The sequence below is a fragment of the Polistes fuscatus genome, unplaced genomic scaffold, assembly GCF_010416935.1.
Source record: "Polistes fuscatus isolate 324 unplaced genomic scaffold, CU_Pfus_HIC Scaffold4, whole genome shotgun sequence".
Taxonomy (NCBI): domain Eukaryota; kingdom Metazoa; phylum Arthropoda; class Insecta; order Hymenoptera; family Vespidae; genus Polistes; species Polistes fuscatus.
In genome coordinates this window covers 2,165,147-2,187,719 of record NW_025113118.1, presented here as the reverse complement: position 1 = coordinate 2,187,719, position 22,573 = coordinate 2,165,147, and the positions used below count along the sequence as shown (strand labels likewise).

The 22,573-nt window shown below is 33.8% G+C and overlaps 1 protein-coding gene across 18 annotated transcripts in view; it reads left to right on the top strand.

Annotated features, from left to right (window-relative positions):
* LOC122521485 (neurobeachin) overlaps positions 1-22,573 on the top strand; it is a 310,344-nt gene that overhangs the window by 111,143 nt on the left and 176,628 nt on the right. For 15 of the 18 annotated variants that reach the window (XM_043642286.1, XM_043642278.1, XM_043642287.1 and 12 more), the window contains exon 1: positions 4,048-6,021. The exons of 1 other annotated variant lie outside the window; for it this stretch is intronic. In XM_043642286.1, coding sequence (XP_043498221.1) covers positions 5,818-6,021 — 204 coding nt within the window. In that variant the 5' untranslated portion in view covers positions 4,048-5,817. Of the gene's footprint in view, positions 1-3,637; positions 3,734-4,047; positions 6,022-22,573 lie in introns of those variants that run through there. 2 more of the 18 variants (XM_043642270.1, XM_043642269.1) reach the window with 2 other exon arrangements.

The window sequence follows — 22,573 nt, the reverse complement described above, 5'->3', positions numbered from 1 at the left end:
CGTCATTAGGATACTCGAAAGAGAAAAGTTAGGAAACTGCTATTAAATGGTCATGTTAAAGTTCCTTTCCTTGATCTAGTTCCTCTTTTTCTCTTTTTCTCTCAGTTTCTCGACGATGCACTTTCGAAATTAGCTTTCTCCAAGTAACGTACAGTTGCTCAAGGATCTGAGGTGCGTACGCGTGCGTGTTCTGTGTCGTTTTCTTTGTGTGCGTGCGTGTGTGCGTGCGTATTTGTATATGTAAGCTTGAGAAAGAGCAAAACACCGGTCAGTCTTTGATGGTGTGCGCTGTAATGTTTCCTACCATAAGGGGCGTTTAACCGTTAAATGTATAACGTGACGTTGCATACAGCAGAACGTTTAATTGTTCGACTTTTCTTCTAGATTATGATATAGTTTATGAAGTCTATAGGAAAGTTTTTAAAGAAAAATAGTGACCGCCGTGTAATGTTATATCTTACCAAGGAACCGTCAAATTGATCCCTTTTTTCAAACTTTGCACACTTGTAGTAGTCCATGAGAATATTCGTTATACCTTAACCGTACTTTAACCGTTTTCGAAAAAATGGGGGTAGAAATTTCGTAAAAATGGTCTCGTGTCTCTGATGTCGTCGGATCGATTCCTTGACAGGAAAAAGTTTTTTTTCTGGTCTCTTTCACTTTTAAATGTTGATTGTAAAATATTCTGGAAAATTTTTCACCGCTGTGAAAATAAAACAAATTTAGCAAGGATACGATTAACAAGAAAAATAATAAAACTATAAAAATCTTGGGATCAAACGCGCACAAGAGTTGTCGAGTGCATTGTTAGATATCGATAAACGATCATAAAACAAGATCTATTGCAGCGAAAGAATTCTTTAAATTATGAAAAGACGAGATTAAAGAGCCAGCCGATGTAATATACTGAACACTATGATGAATTTATTGTAATTGTATAACTGAATATATTTTTAATTGTTAATAACTGTACTTGTATCTTTTTTATTTATAATCAATACCGGCCAAACCGGATTAAAATTATGTTTTGTGTGTCTTATCTTTACGACGAATATTATTCTAAAAAATGTATCATTCCAACCACGTAAAAAAATAAATTTTTGTAATTTATTGTTTGTAATTCTATTTATAATTATTAATTATATAACTTGCGTAATAATGTTGATTTCTTAATAAAATAATAACGTTGGCAAAAAGAAGAAACTTCACACATTTTATGATAAAAATCCACCCTTTTTTATTATATTCTCTTCAAAATTAATATAACATTCTCCAGAAAAAAAATAAAATTAATTAAACATACTTTATAATAACGAAAACAAAAAATAAAAAAAGATCAAAAAAGAGAATTTTCCCTGTCGAGGAATCGATCCAGCGACATCGGAGACACGAGATCATTTTTGCGAAATTTCTACCCCCGGTTTTCCAAAATTGATTAAATATTTAGTTTTTTTAAAAAGTACAACGAATATTCTCTTGCGAAGTTTGGAAAAAATTGGAGTAAGGTCAATCTGACGGTCCCTTTGTAGTGATATCGTTGAGTATCAATTTTTTCTCTCTCTCTCTTTGTCTCTCCCTCTATTTCATTTTTTTCATCGCCCTGATTCAGAATATGCTCGTTATTTCTTTGAGAGTTTCGTTGGAATTCGTAAAAATAAAAAACAAAAATAAAAAAATAAAAATAAAAATAAACGTTCGGTTCTCAGTGTAGATCATTTTCATATAATTCAATTGATTATGAATTAAGCTCGTTATACAGAAAGTTAATTTTATTTATTTCTTAGATAGAAACTTTCCTTGTCGAAAATCTTTCCTGATAATATCGCAAAATGTTCTTAATGAGTCTCCCTTAATCCGCTTAAGGTCATTAGTAAATCATTATCTTTCAAAGAGTACCTTCCCTACAATGAAAAGGATCAATATTGATACTAGCAATGGATTTCATGGGTAGTATGATCCGTTTGAAACATTCAATTTGCGTTTATTGATTATAGTGAAGCTCAAGATAAAAGTATCCTTATAATAGAATTAATTAATCGATAATCATATCGAAGCTTCGACAAAAATCTGTTTGTTATTATTATCAATTATGTAATATATAATATAATATATATTATATATTATATTTTCAGGGAATGTGAGCTTGGCCTAGGCATTGGCTACAATACCAAGCGGTTTTTGACAACGTAGGAAACAGAAGAATTGTTATCTGTATTTTTTGTTCCTTATCATAACGGCACACACCGGCATTAAGTTTCAGTTTATAGAGGTTCACATAGTATAGCGTTACGCACAGTCTTAAAAATCCGTTGCATGCTCGCTTTTGTGTGTGTGTGTGTAAGGGCAGGGTGTGTGTTGAATTGAGGGGGGGGTTGGGTGTGTGATTTTTGTTTAAATAGTAATTTGATATTTTATAGGATACCAAAGTATTATGTACAATGTCTAGGAAAAGTCCATAGCAATTATTCTGTTTCCTACGTTGCCAAAAACCGCTTGGAATTGTGGCCAATTCCTAGGCCAAGCTCACATTCCCTGAAAACCCTACTTTCCCTATAGATATATATATATTTTTAAATAAAATATCATGGATTATATTCATATAACAGGATTATAAAAACACGTTGGAGGTATTATAACAGCCGCGAATGATCTTGATTTTGATCGTAAAGAATGAGAATAAAAGGAAGACAAGAAATAAACAAGTATCGACAAAAGTTTCGCAATATTTCGATAATATTTCGGCATGACAAAAGATGAAACAGATTGAATTGTGTGAGCGACAGTATGTTCGTAAGACGAGTTAGTATCTGTTGGATAGGTCATCGGTTGTATTTGTAAAGAACAAGTAAAAAGACAAATAAAGAAAATATAGGATAAAAAGGTAAAGAAAAGAAAAGAAAAAAAAGGCAAGAATGAGAGAGAGATAGTTCCCTTTTGAGTCGTTAGCGCACGATTCCGTGTGCTTGAGGGGTCAAAGAATTCCGCAAAGAAGAATAAAGTATGGATGCACCGAACGATAGAAGAAATAGAGTAAGAAGGTTGATAGGAAGGAAAGAAGTAAAGAAAAAAAGAAAGTAAGAAAGAAGAAAAGAGAAGAGAAGAGAAGAGAAGGCATCGATAGATAGTACACGCGCACGCAAACAAACAGATGTAGAAGTAGAATCGTAGAAACGAAAAAAGCATCACAAATAAGAATCTTTTGGGAGTGGTAGTAGTAGCGTTGCTATAGCTGCTGGCGATGCTAGTGGTGGTATGGTGACGGTATGGTGGTGTGGTGGTAGTGGTGGTGGGAGTGGTAGTGGTAGTGGTAGTGGTAATGGTAATGGTAGTGGTAGTAGTAATGGTGGTAGTATAGAGAAGAAAGAGAGAGAGAAAGATAGGAATGGTGGGAAGAGAATGAAAAGAGAAGAGAAGAGAAGAGAAGAGAAGTGCAGAGCAGAGCAGAGCAGAGCAGAGCAGAGCAGAGCAGAGCAGAGAAGAGCAGAGAAGAGAAGAGAGACGAGATCGGGATATCGGGGACGTGGTTGGGGGTGGCGCCGCAGGCCGCGCCGTCGCCCAGCATCCCTCGTTTCCCACCCGGCCACCCTTCTAAAGGCGTACCCTAGCACTGAGAGAGTATCTGCTAGTCATACGCCGGCCCGTTGCGAGCACGCTGATACGGCTCCGCGTGTCCGCTTTCGTCGTCCGAGCTCGACGTTTCGATCGCAAGCTGATCATTCTCCTACAATCATACGTTCTGTTAACTTATTATACAAATCAAGTTATATTATTTTCAATATCCCTTAGTGTTAATCGTCCTCGTCATTTTATTTAATTTATTTATTTAATTATTTTCGTCATTTCAACACATTTTTCGAGCATAAAATCTCGATTATGTTTGAGAGAAAATCGATAGTGTATTATTCGTCATTCATGCATCCATCGATTGAATAATAACTTTTTTCTCTCTACTACTACTACTACTACTACTACTACTACTACTACTACTACTGCTACTACTACTACTACTACTACTACTACTACTACTACTACAACTACTACTACTACTACTACTATTACTACTACTGCTACTGCTACTACTACTACTACATTATTAATACTATATTACTACTATTATTATTGATGATTTTTATAACCTGTGAAAGCTTAATGCTCAAGAAATGAAATATTGCCGTTACTTCTGAAACTGCATTTAGATCTCGTCAGACTCTCACATGGTCTCTGTTTTGTTCCCCGATCCACTACTGCCTTCAGTCGTCGTGGCTCCCTCTTGTCGTCGTTTCATGCTTCTCGTTTCAGTGGCGAGTTTTACTTGCGCCTGAAGTACAAGATCAGCTTCTACGGATATATTTCTAGATAGCGACTGTTACGTGAGAGGACTTATTCGTGGGTGTACGTGTTCGCTTTGTGTTGGGTCAATTTAACAAAAGAATAACTGTGTCGTCGTTGTTAAATATAGAATTGAAGACATTTAAACTAATGTTAGAAGATATTGAACGTAGATGAGGATAATGTCAAACATGTTGTCCAGCTCTTACTTGTAATACCTTAAGAAAGGACAAGACTTGGTGAAAAACGATAAAATAATCGACTTCTATCTTGTACGAGGCTTCTTCTAAACGTGGAAACAAGTGGTCGTATACATTAACTATTCCTCGAAGAATTGAGGACGAAAGACAGATATACGAATAACAAACATCATAGTTAGAATGGATACTTTCTTAATTATCGGCATTTTCTTTTTCTGTTACGAGATGTGCGACTTGATCAGGCGTTACGCCACGCCACAACAAACGGATCTTCATCGATCGGTCGAATCTCCCGCCGCACCACCACCTCAAAGGATTTTTTCCATTTCACGAAAAATACAGAATCCTTCTGCAACCTGCTGTCCACGATAGATCAGAGAATCCGAGAATTTGTCTTCTAATTAAACGTTGATTTTATCTTTCATCCGACGGGGTTGCATCTTTCGATAGGTACAACATATTACGGTTATGACGCAAGGAAGAAGATCAGATCAGTCTTCATTTATTCAAGATTCGATTTCAATTCTGATAAGATCTATTCTATCTCTGGATATTAATTCGATTAATATTTCGCATTTCGGATCTATAATTCTATCAGTCTCTGAATCGACAACTTCACTATATAAAAAAATTCTAATTCCATTCATAAAAGAATGTTAATATCATTTTATTATTGAACTTTGATCACTGTTCGAACCAAAAATTAAACTTGGTCAACGAAGTCTATAAGAAGTGAATGTAAAATGTGTGAAAGTCGAAGGTATTTGCCGGCGGCGTAACAAAGGAATCAGTTTTCTTTACGACCGTTTGCGTTTTGCTAGCCAAGAACCATAAAGACCATCGCATTGATCATAGGAACTCATCGAGTGCAACAAGGAAGTTTCACTTTTCGCTATCTTTCTCCCTCTGTCTATCCAACGATATCTATGAACGTAAACATATTTTATGATATCCCTTGGAGGGTGTGCGTACTCACGTACGCGTGTCAGTGTCATAAAATTTGATATTCAGGATAGTGTTCGACTCTGTTGCATGTTTGAACGACGTTTATGCTATGGCTAGATTAAATTTGTTGACTTTACGCGATAAGTGAAAGAAGAATTTTTGTGAAAAAAATATATATTATTATAAGGATTACTGCGTTCTTCATAAGATATATGTATTTCGATTAAGTGTCTTTAAAATAAAATCTATTTAATTATCGTCGAGGACGAAATAAGGATCACTCGCGTGATTTTCGCGATCCAAAGTGATCCAAAAGAAGATACGTAAAAAGGGAATAAGAGAAATGGACTCGCTGGAACGACTAATGAGCGCCGGTTCTCACCATCCATCCCTTACGGCAGCCACGCGATCGCAAAACGCCTTTGTACAGGCCAATCTCTGCTCTGTGATCGGTCGTAAGGGTCGACACCTTACCGGCACCTTCTGTTTGACCGGAGACACGATGGAGGGTATCATTCAGTGCCTCGTCTTTCTTAAAGCCTTTTCGGTAAGTAACTACTAAGGTTCAACCCTCAACCATTTTATTCCGAAATTTCTTTTTGGTCGATAATTCAGTGCTGCTATTAAGAGATTCGAAATGAAATTTTCACATCTAACGTAATTCGTTTAATTTAATAAAAATTTCATTTAATATTATTCTTTTAAAATTTTTATTAAAAGAAATTAAATAGCGACTATATAAAAATTGTCTTTCGTTAAAAATAAAAGAATAAGTAAGTATTGAAAATCTTAGATCTAATTTTTTTCCAAGATTAGGTACCGAACAATCTCACAGAAGAGAATCATTTTCTCTTTTCTCCTATCACCGATTTGATATCTTGCAAAATAACAAAGAATGCGTTTTTCTTCGCAAAGAATAAGACGAGAGAAGACGCAAGGTTGAATAAGTGTCGAAGGATATATAAGAGCTTCGTCCGGATGCTCAAACGGTCTGCTAAATCGTCGATAATGAGAATTCGGTGTCGAGTGGAATTATTCTTAAGGATCATCTCCTCCTACTCCTCTTCTTCTTTCTCTTCTGTTACGCTACGAGCGAATACGGCTTTCGTTATCCGATTCGACGATGTTATTGATCCTCATCCCTCTTTTTCCCCATTGCTTATCTTGCTCGCGAACTTGGAAAAAAATCGTTGCTATGAAATTTTGAATCAGTTCGATTCCTTTCCATTTTAAGGAAGATCTAAATGTACGATCGTTCGTGCTTATCGCAAATATTAATACAGATTGTCGATACTCCTTTTGCACGTACACTTTTTAGTTTTCTTCTCAGGAAATCTTTGTTCTACTTACGAGGTATCCTAGCATTAAAAATCTTCAGAAATTGTTATCGCTTATAAAATCTTATATTTTTAACTTGTTCTTACTTGTAGATATTAATTGCAAGAAAGTATTCCCATTTTTTAGCAATCGTTTAAGATTTGTAAAAGAAAGTTTAAACGATAACAAGTTTTAATGGTTCACAATTTAAAAAATAGTTCAGACAAATTAGATTAATTTTATAAGATATGAAATCTTCTGGAAAGCATTAAATTGAAGAAAAGTATAACATTGAGTTAATTAGAATACTTGGAATCATTTTCATCGGAAAAGGTATCCAAAATAGTAATAGGATACTTGGAAGATATTCGTAAAGGAATAGAAATAGAGTTGGCAAATAAGGAGAGATATTTGAATAACTCGTTCTCGAAAGGAGAAAAGATCCTTTATCAGAACTTAATGAGAGATCGTAGAGAAACTTCCGAATCCTTCTAATTTCAAATCAAACTACTTTGCACTTGAAAAGAGAAGTTAGATGCATGAATGTGTTGCAAGAAACGAGTGCCATAATTGCAGTCTATTTCTAAAGATAGCAATTCATCAACAAGCTGACGATTTTCTTTCCTTGAGAAAAAGTTAGAACTGAAAAGGAAGAAATCTTGTACAGTTTTATGTACGTCTGGTATATTTCTCATGGTCTTCTTCGTCATCTTTGTCATCGTCGTCGTCGTCGTCTTCGTCGTCGTCGTCGTCGACGTCGTTGTCGTTGTCGTTGTCGTCGTTGGCTATGTCGGTGGCATCGTTGACGATGCCGACGTCGTTCTTGGTTCAAATAGATGGCATTCTTCGTTTCCTTCGTGAAGGAGGAGAGAGAAGAAGGGTAGGGCGACGAAGGAGATGATAACATCTTCGTAAGGTTGCCTATGAATTTTTATCCGGTTCGCCCACAGCCACGAGCCTCGGGGGAATTGCGAATCGCGCGCGCGTGCTCATGTGAGAAAGAGAGGGAGAAAAAGAGTGAGTGAGTGAGAGAGAGAGAGAGAAGAGAGAGAGAGAGAGAGATGCTTTAAAAAAAACTTTGCCTTCTTTTCTCTCTTATCGCCAGTCTACTCGTAGCCTGATGGAAGTTATCAACAAGACTAGAAAACGTAACGAGTCTCTTTCCATCTTCTCGCACCCCTTACAATTTCTTTCTCTCTTTCTCTCTCTTTCTCTCTCTTTTCTATTTCTCTTTCTCTCTTTCCTTGAAACGATCAAGCTTCACAAAAATCACAGTTTCTTTTTCCGCTTGAGCTTTTCGACCAAGCTACTCCGTATAGGTTCGTATAATGCGGTTGGCGTTAGGTCGGAATACGATTTCAGCTTTGAAGAGGTGATGAGATATCTAACACTCACTTCCGCTCAGGTTTTTCCACATTTGTGGCTTCATCCTTGTCGTCGTCATCGTCGTCGGTGGAACGAAGCAATTTATTCCGTAGCACGCAACGTTGCCTCTCCTTGAAAGCTCGCTGGTCTGCGAAATTTTCGTTTAACGACTTCATGAGTTTACATTCTTATCTTGTTCTTCTGCCCATTCCGTTTCTTTCACCTTTTTAACATTTTTCTTTTTTATTGTAAACGATCGATAATAATTGCTCATTAATATTATCGTGTTGTTTTTTTCTTTTTTTCTTTTTTTGTCGCTAGATCTTCATCGATATGCATTTTATTTGTTATTACATTATTCCATTAATTAGACAAATTCTAAATCGTTGATAAAAGTTTAAATTATATGGGGCATTTATCGATAGGTACGCGATCGTATCACGAAATAATAGAATATTAAATTTCGTTCTTCCACGAGAATAGAAAAAAGCTTTGGAAAGCGATTGATAGAATATAAATAAAAAAGAACGAAGATCGATATCATCGAGTGGTCAAGAAAATGTTTAATCTCCTTTCTTCATATCTCATCATTCCCTCTTTCTTTTTCGTCGTAGGTACTTTTTTTTTATTTGAAATTTTTAGATATTCCGATGAGGAGGAGGATGCCGATTCAACGGCTTGAAAAAAGTGAGAAATAGCGCGTATCCCGTCAAGCTAGCTGCTTGGGATTACGATATAGCTTGAAAATAAGCTTACGTGGCATAAGTTTGGCTTCGGCGACGGTAAGAAAAGAAGAGTCAGCCGTAGACGATATAACGGGTAGAAAATCTGTAAGAGTAGTGGGGTTGAGAGTAAAAGAGGGTTTGAGGGATGTTAAAGGGGAAGAAGGAAGCAAACCAGCTTCGATTTCCCAACGTTGAGACGAGATATGAGATTACACTTCCCCGAAAACTATTTCTATTAAGTTGAGTTTTCAACGTTTTACTGTGCTAAACGATTATGAGAATGTGGTTTCTCGATACGGCTTTGTGTGTAAACTTTCTACATATCTTTAGATGTTTTTCATCTAAGGGTTGCCGGGTGCATGCCATTGGTAGCTCGTTTTACGTGCTGTAGTTGAGATAACGAACGAACATCGAGCATATTAATAAAAAATATAGACGAGGAACTAACGAGATCGTTGCTTGCTTTCGCACGCATCTTCTCTTTTTTTCTTTTGTGCTTTTTTTTATTTATTCCTTTTTTCATTTTTTGTTAATTTTTATTTTTCGTGTATTCTCTCTCTCTCTCTATATATATATATATACATATATTTTTTTTTATTCCTATATTTATACTCTGTTTTTCTTTTATCTTTCTCATTAAAACTTTCAAAATATTCACAGCTCGAACGAAATGCTTCCATCTTACTATATATAGTATACATTTAGAATTTTTAATACGCAATATCATTTTTCTCAAAATAATTTGAAATAAAATTAACAATAGGAATTGGGTAGAAAGCCGTGACAAAATATAACGCGTGCGATCGATACCGCCACATCCGCGTAAGTGCTAGGTGACTCGAACGCAAGTAGAGGAGAAAAAATATGTGAGAAATGTTGGAAACGCTAGATCGGCTTTCTACCAAAGAGGGCATTTGCCTCGATTGCGAATTTTCGCGGTAAAAAAAATAAAAAAAAAAACAAAGAAAATGAACAAAATTGGAAGAAAAAAAAGATCGAACGCTTATTTCCTCGAGAAATAAATCGCATTCGTGTTAAAGCTTCGGAAGTTATACGTTCACACAAAATAAATCCATGGGCAAAGTATCGGTGTCCGTGTATATGTATGTGTGCAACGTCTATGCACGAAAAACGCGGGAGCTCTGTGCTTTTACGCAAAATCAAATTACGTTCTCAAAGCTCTTTGTGTCGATTGACGAACATTTTAGAAAATTACACGAAGGCATTGAATATTTATTCGTGCTGTCTTTGAAAACAGCTAAAAACGACTTGCGAAAAGATAGGACCATCGGCTTGTCCTCGAGCGGAAAATCTTAAATTTTGTATTTGCGTAATAAACATGTTCATTACGAGACTGTATTTCGTATTTTTAGTTCTATTATTTCTACTTTTATTCATTGAAAGACGCTGAATTGAATGAGATGAATTGAATCAATACATTTGTACAACTCGTGGTACAAGACACCCGATGAGATAATCACTTATGTACCACCGGCGGCACATTCCGTAGTAAAAGTGTTAAAGTTCAACGTTAATACAAACAAGAAGAAAACAACAAATTTAGAAGAACCTATTACTTTCTTATTCCTTTTTTTTCTTTCTTTTTTTATCAACAGTTGTAGTTGATCTGACTTTTCTAATAAATGAGCTAAATTATTTTACAAAAAGTCGAAGAAGTCGATGAAGTCGACTCGCAAAGGGTCACGAAGTAGAATTAAGTACAAAAGTAATGAAATTCAAAGGATTCAGTTGGTAGTTAGGACTTTGGACAGCACGCGTGATATCATGTTAATTACTCCTTTTCTCGGGTCTTCCGGTAACAGATCTTCTTCTTTATTCCTTTTTCATGCCGTTGGTAATTAAAGGAAGCTTTTTCTTCTTTTCTTACTTTTGCCAACGTCGACCGCACACGGAATTGCGTGCTTTCGAAGAATTTTTCAAAGGAATGTACCTTCCTTATTCCTACACCTTTCATGCGAAATTTTTCATTTAACATCACGACAGAAAATGTGGTATAATGTTTTTTGATTTATTAAATTTTATTATTTGATATAGCATCAATCATTAATTTGGGTTATTAGCAACATAAGGGACAAAGTTCACGACGACTTTTTCTCCAATTTTATGTGTTATTTTGTTCTTTTTTGAAATAGTTTTTATTATTTTCTTTTCTTTCTTCTTATACTTTAAGGCGACTATCGATCTTTTTACCTAGGTCTAGTAATCCCCGTTGTTTGCGATTATACGATAACGCCGCAAATAACGTCAGGATTGCGTCACGAATTAAATTTATTGATACGCAATTGAATTTCTTCAGGGAATATCCAATCGAACTTTTACAATATTTGACCGCATTAAATATAAAAATATTATTAATTTTCTTTTTCTTTTTTTTCTCTCCCGCCCTCTATTTTTCCTCTCTCATTTGAAATTTCCTCTTTTATTCTCTCACATTTCGTTCATTTATTAGAAAAGTCAGCTAAAACAAGTTCGTTGTGGAAAGAAAAAAAAAAGAGAAAGTAGGTCTTTCTAAATTTTTTTTTCTTTGCTGATATTAACGCTGCGCTTTAATTGCGCAAATATAAAAAATAAAATATCACGCAATGGTTCATTTAATCACGCTTAAGAATTGTTAAACAAGTATTAGTAGTGCTTTAGTCCACATACATACACACACATATACATTGTTAATGCGGTTTTACCGATGGTATATACCATTTAACTGTCTATTTTTTTTCCCTTATTTACTTTTTCGGTAAGGTTAGATCGTGAGGAAGTTTAGTTTGAAAAATTTCTTTTGCAGAAAAAGAAAAAAATATAAAATTTCTGGTAAAGTTGATATCCCGATTATTAGCGTTATTAAAACGTTAAATGTTTAGATCTTTTACGAAAAATCTTGACTTTACTTCGAGTGCTTTATAATCATGAAACTAATTTCTTTGTTTATTCATCTCTTTCATTTAATCTCTTCTTCTTTATCTTTTTACGTTTTTTTATAAATTGTATATATATCTAAGGTTCATATATCCAGAATGCCGATATTTGATCTAAACATTTAAAATAAAATATCGTGTATGTAATTGTATATACTTGATATAAATATGTGTATATTATATAACTCACTAGAGGATAATATGTAATAAACGTTTAAGGAATTTAATAATACATTATGTTAGAAATATTAAATAATTACTGAAGTAGTAGTTAATTAAAACATTCTAGTCTGAACTATACTTGAATTCTTTGTACTCTCTCATCTCTTCCTTTCTCTCTTCGTCTTTATGAAAGATTTTCATCGTCGAATATTAAAAATAACGAGAACCTCTAATATTCTATAATTTAATGTATCTTCTATCTCATTTTCTACTCGTCTCGATAGTAATATTGATCGAGTATATTCGCCTCATTAATGCTGTCCGTAAGTTAAAATATCAAAAAGATTTAGATTTTGTTTTCTTCGTAAATGTTTATACTGTAGTAAATGAAAGACGATAAAATAACATGACTTTCATAAACGTATCTCATTCTTCTTACAATATATCGTCGTACGTTATAGGAGTAACATGTTTGTATGTCGCGTATGCACGACTTTTGATTCGATTTCGCGAACGGAGAAATAAATTAACTCTATTGACAGACACGTTCCAGCGGGAAAAGCAAACGGCCTTTTCTAGCGACAGGATTGGCACGACCCTTTCTGTAGAAAATACCGTATGTACGCTACTGCGAAAAAGAGATAGAAAATTGGAAAAAGAGACAAAGAGCTGGGACAGAAATTTGAGGTATGGTCGATGTTTTCTAGCAACACTAGTACCAACACTACCACCAATAGAGGATTACAACAACAAGAAAAGTCACCGTTTCATTTTGGTTGACGTACAAACATGGACTATGTCGTTAACAAGTATTTCACGGTGTGCGAACACTTAAGTATTCAATGTTCGGTTCAAAGCTGGTTTACCATACTCCATCCTCCCTTCGTTCCTCTCTTTCTCTCTCACTATGTATTCAGTTGCACCAATATTTCCAGTCGTATTTCCATGAATTTTCTCGAATTTCATCGAGTCGTGAGCTGATAGCAAAATCAAGCTTATCCGTTAATATTGATTTTAAAATGACAATTGGATGAGCATTAATGAAAAGAACTATTTTCCAAAGAGCATTTTATCTAAGTATTGTTATTTATTAGCATGTAAGTTTTTAAGACTTACCGATTATCAATGAAGTATTCGATAACAACGTTAACGATAAACATAACGTTACAATATAATTGTACTTCGATACTTTGAAAGAAAAATCGAGAGAATACTACGTCTTCTCCGCCTGAGTTTTATTTTCTTAAGTATTTGAACGGCAATGGGTGTATTTGCCGTCGTTAACCTTTCGTCCAGGGTATTAAGATACTTTCACAGTTTCCACTTCATTTACTTTTCAACGTTATCGCTGCTATTACGCGAGCGAAGATTTAAAAGCTCCGTTTAACGAGCAGCTTCATTAAAATTTGAGAGAACGAAGAGTATTCTGTCGAGAAATGAAATTGAACGCATCTTTATGTATGTGTGTGCGTGCCATGTGTATTTTCGTACAAACGTATATTTTCTTTTTTTATTTCGCAAAACCAACACAAATCATTAATTTGATGGCATATAAAGAAAAGAAAAAGGACAAGTAGGAAAGGAAAATTTAATCGGTTGTCGTGAGAGAAAATATAATATTACTTGCATTTTAGTTTCTTCTCCGTTCTCAGCTGGTTTTTTTATTCTTTTTTATTTTTTACGAGAAAGATCAAAATATTATTTGTATTGCTTTCTCTTTTTGTTACGTTTTTTATTTTTCACTTTATTTCCTTCTTTTCCACGTCGTTGCAGCAAAATTTTACGATTCTGGTCGGGCATAAAGACGACTTACGATCGTCTGACTATCGTCACTTACTACTACTTGCTGGTAATGTCGTCTCCGGCGAATTGCCTAATTCTGACTGACAGTTACTACTTATTCTTCTATTCAAGAAGAATTTGCATACTTCTGACTCTTTCTTTGCAGGTGATAGAAAGAATAAAACTTATTAAATCGAATTTGTAAATATGCTAGCATTCAACATGTTTTACTATAATTATACGATTTATTCATTTTCTTTAATTATTTATTTACGTTTTCCCTGATTTTATTGTAAGAAAAGAATACAGGGTAAGTCACTAATTATTACCACCAAAATAGCTCCTAAAGTATGATAGTTAGCAAAAGAGTTTATAGAACCAAAGTTGCATCAAAAATTCGATAGTACAACATGACGTCAGTTTTTTTTGCTAGGTGTAGTCACTTCTGAGATTTAAAGGTCAAGTTTGTTTTTTTAAATAAAATGCTATATTTTATTACATATTTTCTGATAGCAGTTGTCGTGGTGAATCCAAAGACATACAACATTAAAGCATTTGAAGATGAAGGTCGTTTAAGCCAATCGTTATGGCAGTCCGGTCTGCTGGAGTAACGCCACCAAACACGGCGCTGCGCCGCTGGAGTAACGCCACTGAACGGTGCTCATACACGCGGGTTATCGAGTCACGCGAGGAGCCGCGTTTGGTGACGTTACCCCAGCGACGCTGCGTCGCGATTGGTGGCGTTACTTCAGCGACGCGACACCGCGTTTGGTAGCGTTACTCCAGCAGACCGGACTGCCATAACGATAGGCTTAAACGACCTTCATCTTTAAATACTTTAATGTTGTATGTCATTGGATTCACCACGGCAATTGCTATCAGAAAATATGTAATAAAATATAGCATTTTATTTAAAAAAACAAACTTGACCTTTAAATCTCAGAAGTGACTACACCTAGCAAAAAAAAACTGACGTCATGTTATACTACTGAATTTTTGATGCAACTTTGGTTCTATAAACTTTTTTGCTAACTATCATACTTTAGGAGCTATTTTGGTGGCAAGAATTAGTGATTCACCCTGTATATATATTTAAAAAAAAATGGAATACCTAGAATAAATTCATCGAGATAGTTTTATATTTTATGAAATTAATGTTCATATACGTAAAATAATTCAATGGTATCTGATATTTCAACTAGGATGAAATATTTATTGTCAGTGTACATTTATTATACTAAACTTTCTATATATTATTATACGAATGAATTATGCAAATGAAAAAAAATATTCGCTTAAATAAAATTCGCATGAAATCTGTTCTCTTTATTGTAATTTCTTATTGGTATCATGATTCTCGATATCGAAATAAATATTATTTTTCTCCCTTTTCGTTTATTCTCCTTTGTTTCTTTTATTTCTCTCCATAAAATACTATTTGCAAAGGTATTTTGTTATTAATATGCTATCGATATCTCTTTGCTTATCGATCTTTATTCTCGCGGAAATATTGTGCCATACGTGAAAGCAACAGCCATCAGATACTCTCTTTTTTTGTTTTTTGTTTTTTTTCTTTCTCTTTCACTGTATCTCTATTCCTCTCTTTCTCTTGTTTTAGTGTGGTGATGTATATATATATATATATCTAGTATACATATATGAAAGGGAGAGAATTTTCCATCCTCCAACTAGGTACATGGCAATACGAAACCGTAGCTCCAAATAAGCCGCAAAAACCACTGCGTTATTAACCCTTGGATTATCAAGTAGAGCGCCTTTGCGACGTAGAGGCTTTTGTGAACAAAAACGTTATATGAAATGGACACAGGGAACGAGATTTTTCTCTCTTATTCTTCCATCTCTTTTTCCATTTTTCTTTCTCTTTCTCTTCTATGCAATCGCGCGTTTTTTTTTTATTTTTGAAAGTATAGCCGAAAGGTGTCGAGCGAAGCTCATGGTCTGCACGATAGTAAAAAATGAATCCTTTCTACTCGAGAAAGGTAACTTATGTTATAGAAGATCCTAATCATTTTTTCCCTCTTTTCTTCGTATTTTGAGAAAATATTGGTCGACGTAACGCAAAGAAAAAATAATGGTTGTTTCATCGCGCGTTGAATATCAACAAGGACAATATCGTCTTCTCCGTGTTGTTTCACGATCATATTTTGATCGGTCAATTTATCGATAATCCATTCGACTTTAATCTAATATGAAATCTACCCTCGTCGAAAGTTTAGCGAAGCATTTGATCACACATTTTGATTTTATCATTGGACTTGTAATTTTAGAAGAAATGAAGATAAATATATTACAAATATGGAAACGAAATTCGTATATATTTTTATAGCCTTTATATGTTCATCTAATGAGAATATACGCTGATATAGAGATTTGCGTGCGTTTGTATGCGATCACGTATGAGTATTGTAGATGATTCATTTAAATGCAAATATTCGTGAACAATCTCTTTTAAAGTATTCAAATAAAATATATGAAAAACTCGAAAGGAATATTTGGAAATAATTGCGCTAACGAGGTTTTTATATAATTTGGGACTATGGTATCCCCGCCTACACGCTCAAATACATTTTCTCTTCTAGAATAATTTCTCTTGTAAAAGGTTTTAAACCATAATGAATCTCACCTCAGTTCGAAATTACAACGTTTCGTTCGAAAAGCTTGTGCCGCTCTGTTAAATTGTTAATAAAGTTCAAATGTGTCGAGAGTCAAATATCTAGTTGATTTCAAAATTTTTTTTTTAATTTTTGTTCTTTGTATATTTCCCACCTCTTTGAAAGCGCACAATTATACTCTGTAATATTTCGAACGTAGAAATTCATTCGGCGTTCCTATATTTTCGTAACTCACTTGGCTCGTGTCATTATTTATTCTTTTAAAAGAGCTGAGCACCCTCTTCCAGAGTTCAAGAGTATATTGTTCCTTCTTCTAGTTTTCAGACGCGACTAAAATTCATCATATATAGCGGTATCTCTTTTAAAAGAAGAATAAGGAAGATACAAAAAAAATAGAATGATGAGACTATTTTGATCGCGTCTTTTTTGAAAATCCATTAAAATTTTTAATGTGTCATCATAATGTTATCATTTTATTTCTAATATAATTTGAGGCTTCGAACAATAGTGTTAGTTATCACGATATTAAAAATAATAATCGCTAAATTGGAAGTTTATTTAAAGCTTCATTAATATATCAATTTACGTTTTATCGTTAATCATGTTCATGGGTATGTAGATAGCTTATTTAACCAAGTCATTGATTTTTCACTTAACACTAAAGAAACGTTAATTTTCAAGAATTTTACAACACCAAATAACATAACGAATGACGAAATGAACAACGAACCTAGCAACGAGAGTGGTTATTATCGCTTGGCCTGACGCGTCGTGTATTTGATGCGTTGATAATTTACATAAATTATTTTGCGCGTACGGGGAAGATAATAACGCGGGAGGTATAATCGCGTTTGTGTAGCGCAAACTGTATATACGTCGATATTTCGCTGGAATATATAAATATAGGTTGCTCTTTAATTTATTATAACGGACTGATTATTTAACGAACTTTCAACTTTAGTACGCCATTACGTCTTATAAATATGCGTGCTGATAATACATTTTAAAAGGTTTCAAAAGGTTGGAAAATAATTGGACGTTCTTATAACAGACTTTTTATTATTATAACGTTCGATAAAATAATTATTAAATTAATGAACGATTATCGCTCGCGTTATAATGAAAAATATGATCTTTAATAATCGCAAATTACTCAGTAAGAGATAATTAGATTTATACTTGGGAAATTATTTTATTTTATTTTTAAAAAGATCATTACTTTTTTAATAAGAACTTTCAAACGCATTAGAAAAGTTTAACTGGAGCATGAGGACTTATTCGAGATGCGAGCCAATCCATAATATCCATTTTACATGGAATCCATCAAGAAGTAGTGCCATCAAAGTTTTTATTGATATCAAATATTGTGGGGAAGATGGAGCTTTAAGAAAGATGGTAAACTTTAAGGGAGTGTCTTGTTGTAAGATATAACATGAACATGCTATCTGAAAAAATAGTGTCACTATAAGGGATTGTAAAGATAGTATCAATAGCCGAAGCTATTAACATTAATGAAGAACGTTTAGTGTTCTAATGGTGCTTCTTCTTTATCTATTTCCATGCTATGATATTAATTAAAGTGAAAATTTTAAGTGGTTAGTAAGTTACTTTCTCTTCGCGTACACACACATAAGCATTATATATATATTATATACAAGCAAATATATGAAAATGGTGTAGAAATATAATTAAATTAATAGGTAGGAGCAAGTAGTTTGATAAAATGACAATGAGAGAACTGAGTAAGCTAATTAAAGAAGGACGATTGAATCGGTAAATGGAAGAAGAAGTGATAATAAGGATAATGAAGTAGGAAGTTAATTAAGTACGTAGGCGAAACGAGTTTTCAAATTTTCAAAGCCACCAAAGTTACTCAGGTAAACTTTTTCATTTCTCGTTGGTCATTCATTAAGAATGACAAATTGATTCTCGGCTTTATTTCGTTCTAGAAATGTCAGTACTTACGCACGCAATTGTTACGCTTGACGCGATGAAATTACGAGTTTTTGGGTACAAGGGAATCAAATCAATTCGTGTATAATGAAATTCATTCGTTTTCAACGCTTGAAGAATGGAAGGATTAAATACTATTGCAATGTTGTTAGTTTTATCGGTTTTTAAACGGATACAAAGAATAGCCTCGCAATTTTTATTATTATTGTTGCCGCATATATGCACCTTACGAATTAATACAAAATCGAATGGAAATTTGTCAAAAAGTCTAAAAATATAAGCGTAATGTTAAATTCTCCACTATCTAATCGCTTTATCTTCGCAACCATTTTATATAGACCAGAATCCCTTCTTGTTTCTCTTCGATCTAATCTAATCACACGCCAAGCATACAAGAGGATAAAATCGTGCTTTTTTTCTTCTTGCACCTTTAAGATACCACTTTTATCTATATCGTAGATACAATTTATTTAGATACTATATCCTACAATAAATTTTATCCAAGCTACATTTTGGTAACTTCCAATGTTTAGCTGCTGAATATTGTTATAACCTTATTTGTGTAAAATAATGTAGAACGTGCATATGTATTACCTTGAATAGAATTCTCTCTCTGACATCAATAATTTTTACATTTGAAAAGACCATTACATTTTATATATTTTTCTGATACTTTTTTACAATAGATATGAAAAATATATCTTTTATCCAGACTTCAATTTAAAAGTAATTACATTTCTTATTTTCCAAAAGTTTCTAGAATAAGATGATAACTATCAAGAATAGTGATTAGAACGTGATCAAAACCGATGTCTCTTTTTCAAACTTAATCATATTCGTCGATGTTATACAGCAATCCTTTGAGCATTCAAGAACTCTTGAGAAATTTAGTGATTACGATAGATAAGGAGGACAGCGTAAGAGCAAGAGCAAATTATCGACGATCGCTCGTTACGCCTTTGACAGGAGCTTTTCGAATTGGATACTTGAAAGACGAATCTCGACAAGAGGCATTTAATTTCGCAATTAATACTCGTCCTTCCTTTCTATTTTAAGATTTTCCATATAGTAAGGAGAAAGAAAGGAAGAGAAAGAGAGCGAAAGGGAGAGAGAGAGCGAGAGAGAGAAGAAAGAGAGATAGAGGAAGTAAAAAAAGTAACATGGTCTGGTGAGTTTTGTGAAAGAAGGTAGGGGGTGATCCAGTATTTTATGCAATTAAAATTAAACGAGTTTTTTTTCTGTGATGCGACACGGTAAATCTCGTTTTCTCGCGAGAAAAGCTCAAAGTATAGTACGACCATGAGTTTCTCTTCTTTTCATAGGCTGTTTCCACCCACGCAACGTCGCTCCTGAGATTTTGTACTGTCGAATGAATTCCATGTTAAAAAATAAAAGAAAAACGGAGCGTGACGAGTTGCTAGCTCGGTAACTTCCACCTCGACGCCCGAGATTTTTCATTTTCACGCGTTAATTCGCTTATGCGAGTTATCTACATTGAACGCGGATTTAACCCTTATCTCTTCAACCGGCAGTAATTCTGTCAACCGCAGCTATTTTTTTATAATACGTGACATTTAAAAACATTGTTATACAATTTCTACGATTGCACGTTACGTTTCGTAACAAAAAAAAATATTTGTATTTAAAAATATTTATGTGTTATATATATAAAGATTCCAAAAAATTCATTTGTGTGATATTTATTTATTTTAATAATATTTGAAATATGTAGTCAGTATTTATAATAAAATTTCAGTAGCTCTTTGTAAAGCGATGAAACTTTATGAATAGACGAAATTCGATGCGATGCTGATATTTTATTTATTTATCCTGAACAAAATATGCGTATATATATATATATAGATGTATATTCGCTTATTATTTTACAATATACTTTAAATTAATTAACATTAATATTGATCAAATAAACGGAAATACCTAAATCTTTTAAAAAATAACTAATATTTTTAAATAATATTTTTAGAACGATAAGTATTTATACCGGACATTTTTCAATCTTCTTGTTATCAAAAAAGTATGTAATTTATAATTATAGTAAGGATAATAATCGTAAGATAGAGAAAAGATAGCTTAGCTTTACGAAGAAAACGAGATTATCTATTTCGATTCCACTCACGAAATATAGGTATCAAGTATCGATCGTAAGGCAAAGGAACACGAGAAAAAGAAAGACTTTCTCATTGTTCGGAGACATAATCCGAATGAAATTGGATGGTTAGTCGGCCCATGAAATCAACCATTGACCACGATTACCATTAACAGGTCCACCTGGCTAACTCGTTACGCGACTTCTTTCTCGTTTGAAATTCCTCTTTTATTGAAAGCGATCTAATCGCTGGTACATACACTTGTTCCTAATTGAACTTAAACTTTGGAAATAGTAATATCGACGTTGACGAAACGTTTATAGAATCCTAATTACATATTTAGATATTTCAGGAAGTAATCATAATCTTGACAGATTCTTATTCGAAACAATACAGATTGGAATTGTTTTTTGTTTCACGTATCCAAATGAATAATTCCAATTTTTTCGTGATCAAATATTTTTTTGTAATATCAATAGAAAGAGATTGAACTTGAGTAATGGTAGTAAATTCAATTGTCTTTTAACACGGTTAATTTTTTCCGTTTCTTGTTGAAACAGTGAGATGAAAATATTTGTGCTATATATAAGTGTTGTTGAAGTTTATTAAATCGTGATATAGGGAAGCCGCGTTAAAAGAATATTGTGTTCAGAGTTAGTAGTTAGTAGTTTTTTCATCGTGTTAGTTCGAAATTTTGTTATAAGAGGACTGAGTGTAACAATAATTAATATAATAGTCATGAACACATGATTAGATCGATTATTTATTAAACGCGTTTATGGAATAAATGAGGAGAAATTTAATAAACTAAACGTATATCAAAGCTGATACAGTTAAAGACTTATACTCATCATTTGCCGAAAATTGACGTCATTTTGTGGTATATATTGTTACATGTTCTTAATTAGAAAATCGGATCGACAAATCGAAAACATCTAAATGTACGATTTGATGAACGACGTTTGAGAAATGTTCTTCAATATACATCAATATCTCATGCTTGGGAAATACGGTTCACTCGTTATAACGAGTACTTCATCGTTCGCAAATTTCACATCTCGTGAAGAGTATATCATCGAAAACGCGGTTATTCGGCGCGTTTCGTCGATGAATTTTCCGATAACTCTCTTTCGGGATCGATCGGAAGTATTTTTCGATATTTTTAAAATATCAGTTTTATATTATCCTTTTCATTCTTTATTTTTTAATACTTTCTATTGTTTCTTTTTTCCTTCTATTTCTTTTTATTCTTCTTTTTCTTCTTCTTCTTCTTCACTGAATTTCTATGTTCATCGAAATAAAAAAGTTGCAATATACAGAAAGAAGTTCATATCTATGATGATAAAGGAACAGAACTTTGATATTTGACTTCGATGTACGTTATCGAGAAGTCTTTTTAATCCATCCCTAGGGAACTTTCTTTGATTCCTTGATCTTAGAAAAAGTTTAATAGAGATCGAAAAGGTCGATAGCGGAATTTGTGGAACGTGACGTAATGTTCGTTAGTAACTCAGTAGAAAATCCTTTCTGCGTTATCGAATCGTTCAATATCGATACGAGATAGTCTGGAAAGAAAGTTTCTCTCTCTATTTCTCTCATTCTTTCTTTCATTTTATATAATTTTCGCTAGGAATAATTCTCCTTGAGAAAATCGAAACTTTCATAAAAGGGTCCACGAAATGGTGGCGCTTATTTTCTAGTTGTAGGTGAAACGATTCGCCCGAAGGACTAATTACAGGGGTAGCTGCGTCACGAAATCAATTGTCAGCCGCAATTTCCTGGGGCAGGTAGATGCCGGCAACTCCGTTAGGCGATTAGGAGGAAGGAGATACGATTCGAAGCTAGGAATGGTTACGGTTACTCGTAGAGTCCTTCGATCGGCCGTAAAGGGTTGCTTAATTACTCCTCCATTTCCTTCCGCACAATTGGAATCGGATTTCTCCACGCGAGAACGACATAATACCGTTTGAGAGCTTCTCCCTCAATTCGCACAATAATACTCTATTGGTAATTCGCCTTACTTTACAATTAGTGTACGATTTAGTAGTCTTCCTTACATCTTCTATTAATATCTTAATTAAACAAGTTGAAAAATACAAATTTGTGGCTTGTTCGCGTCAG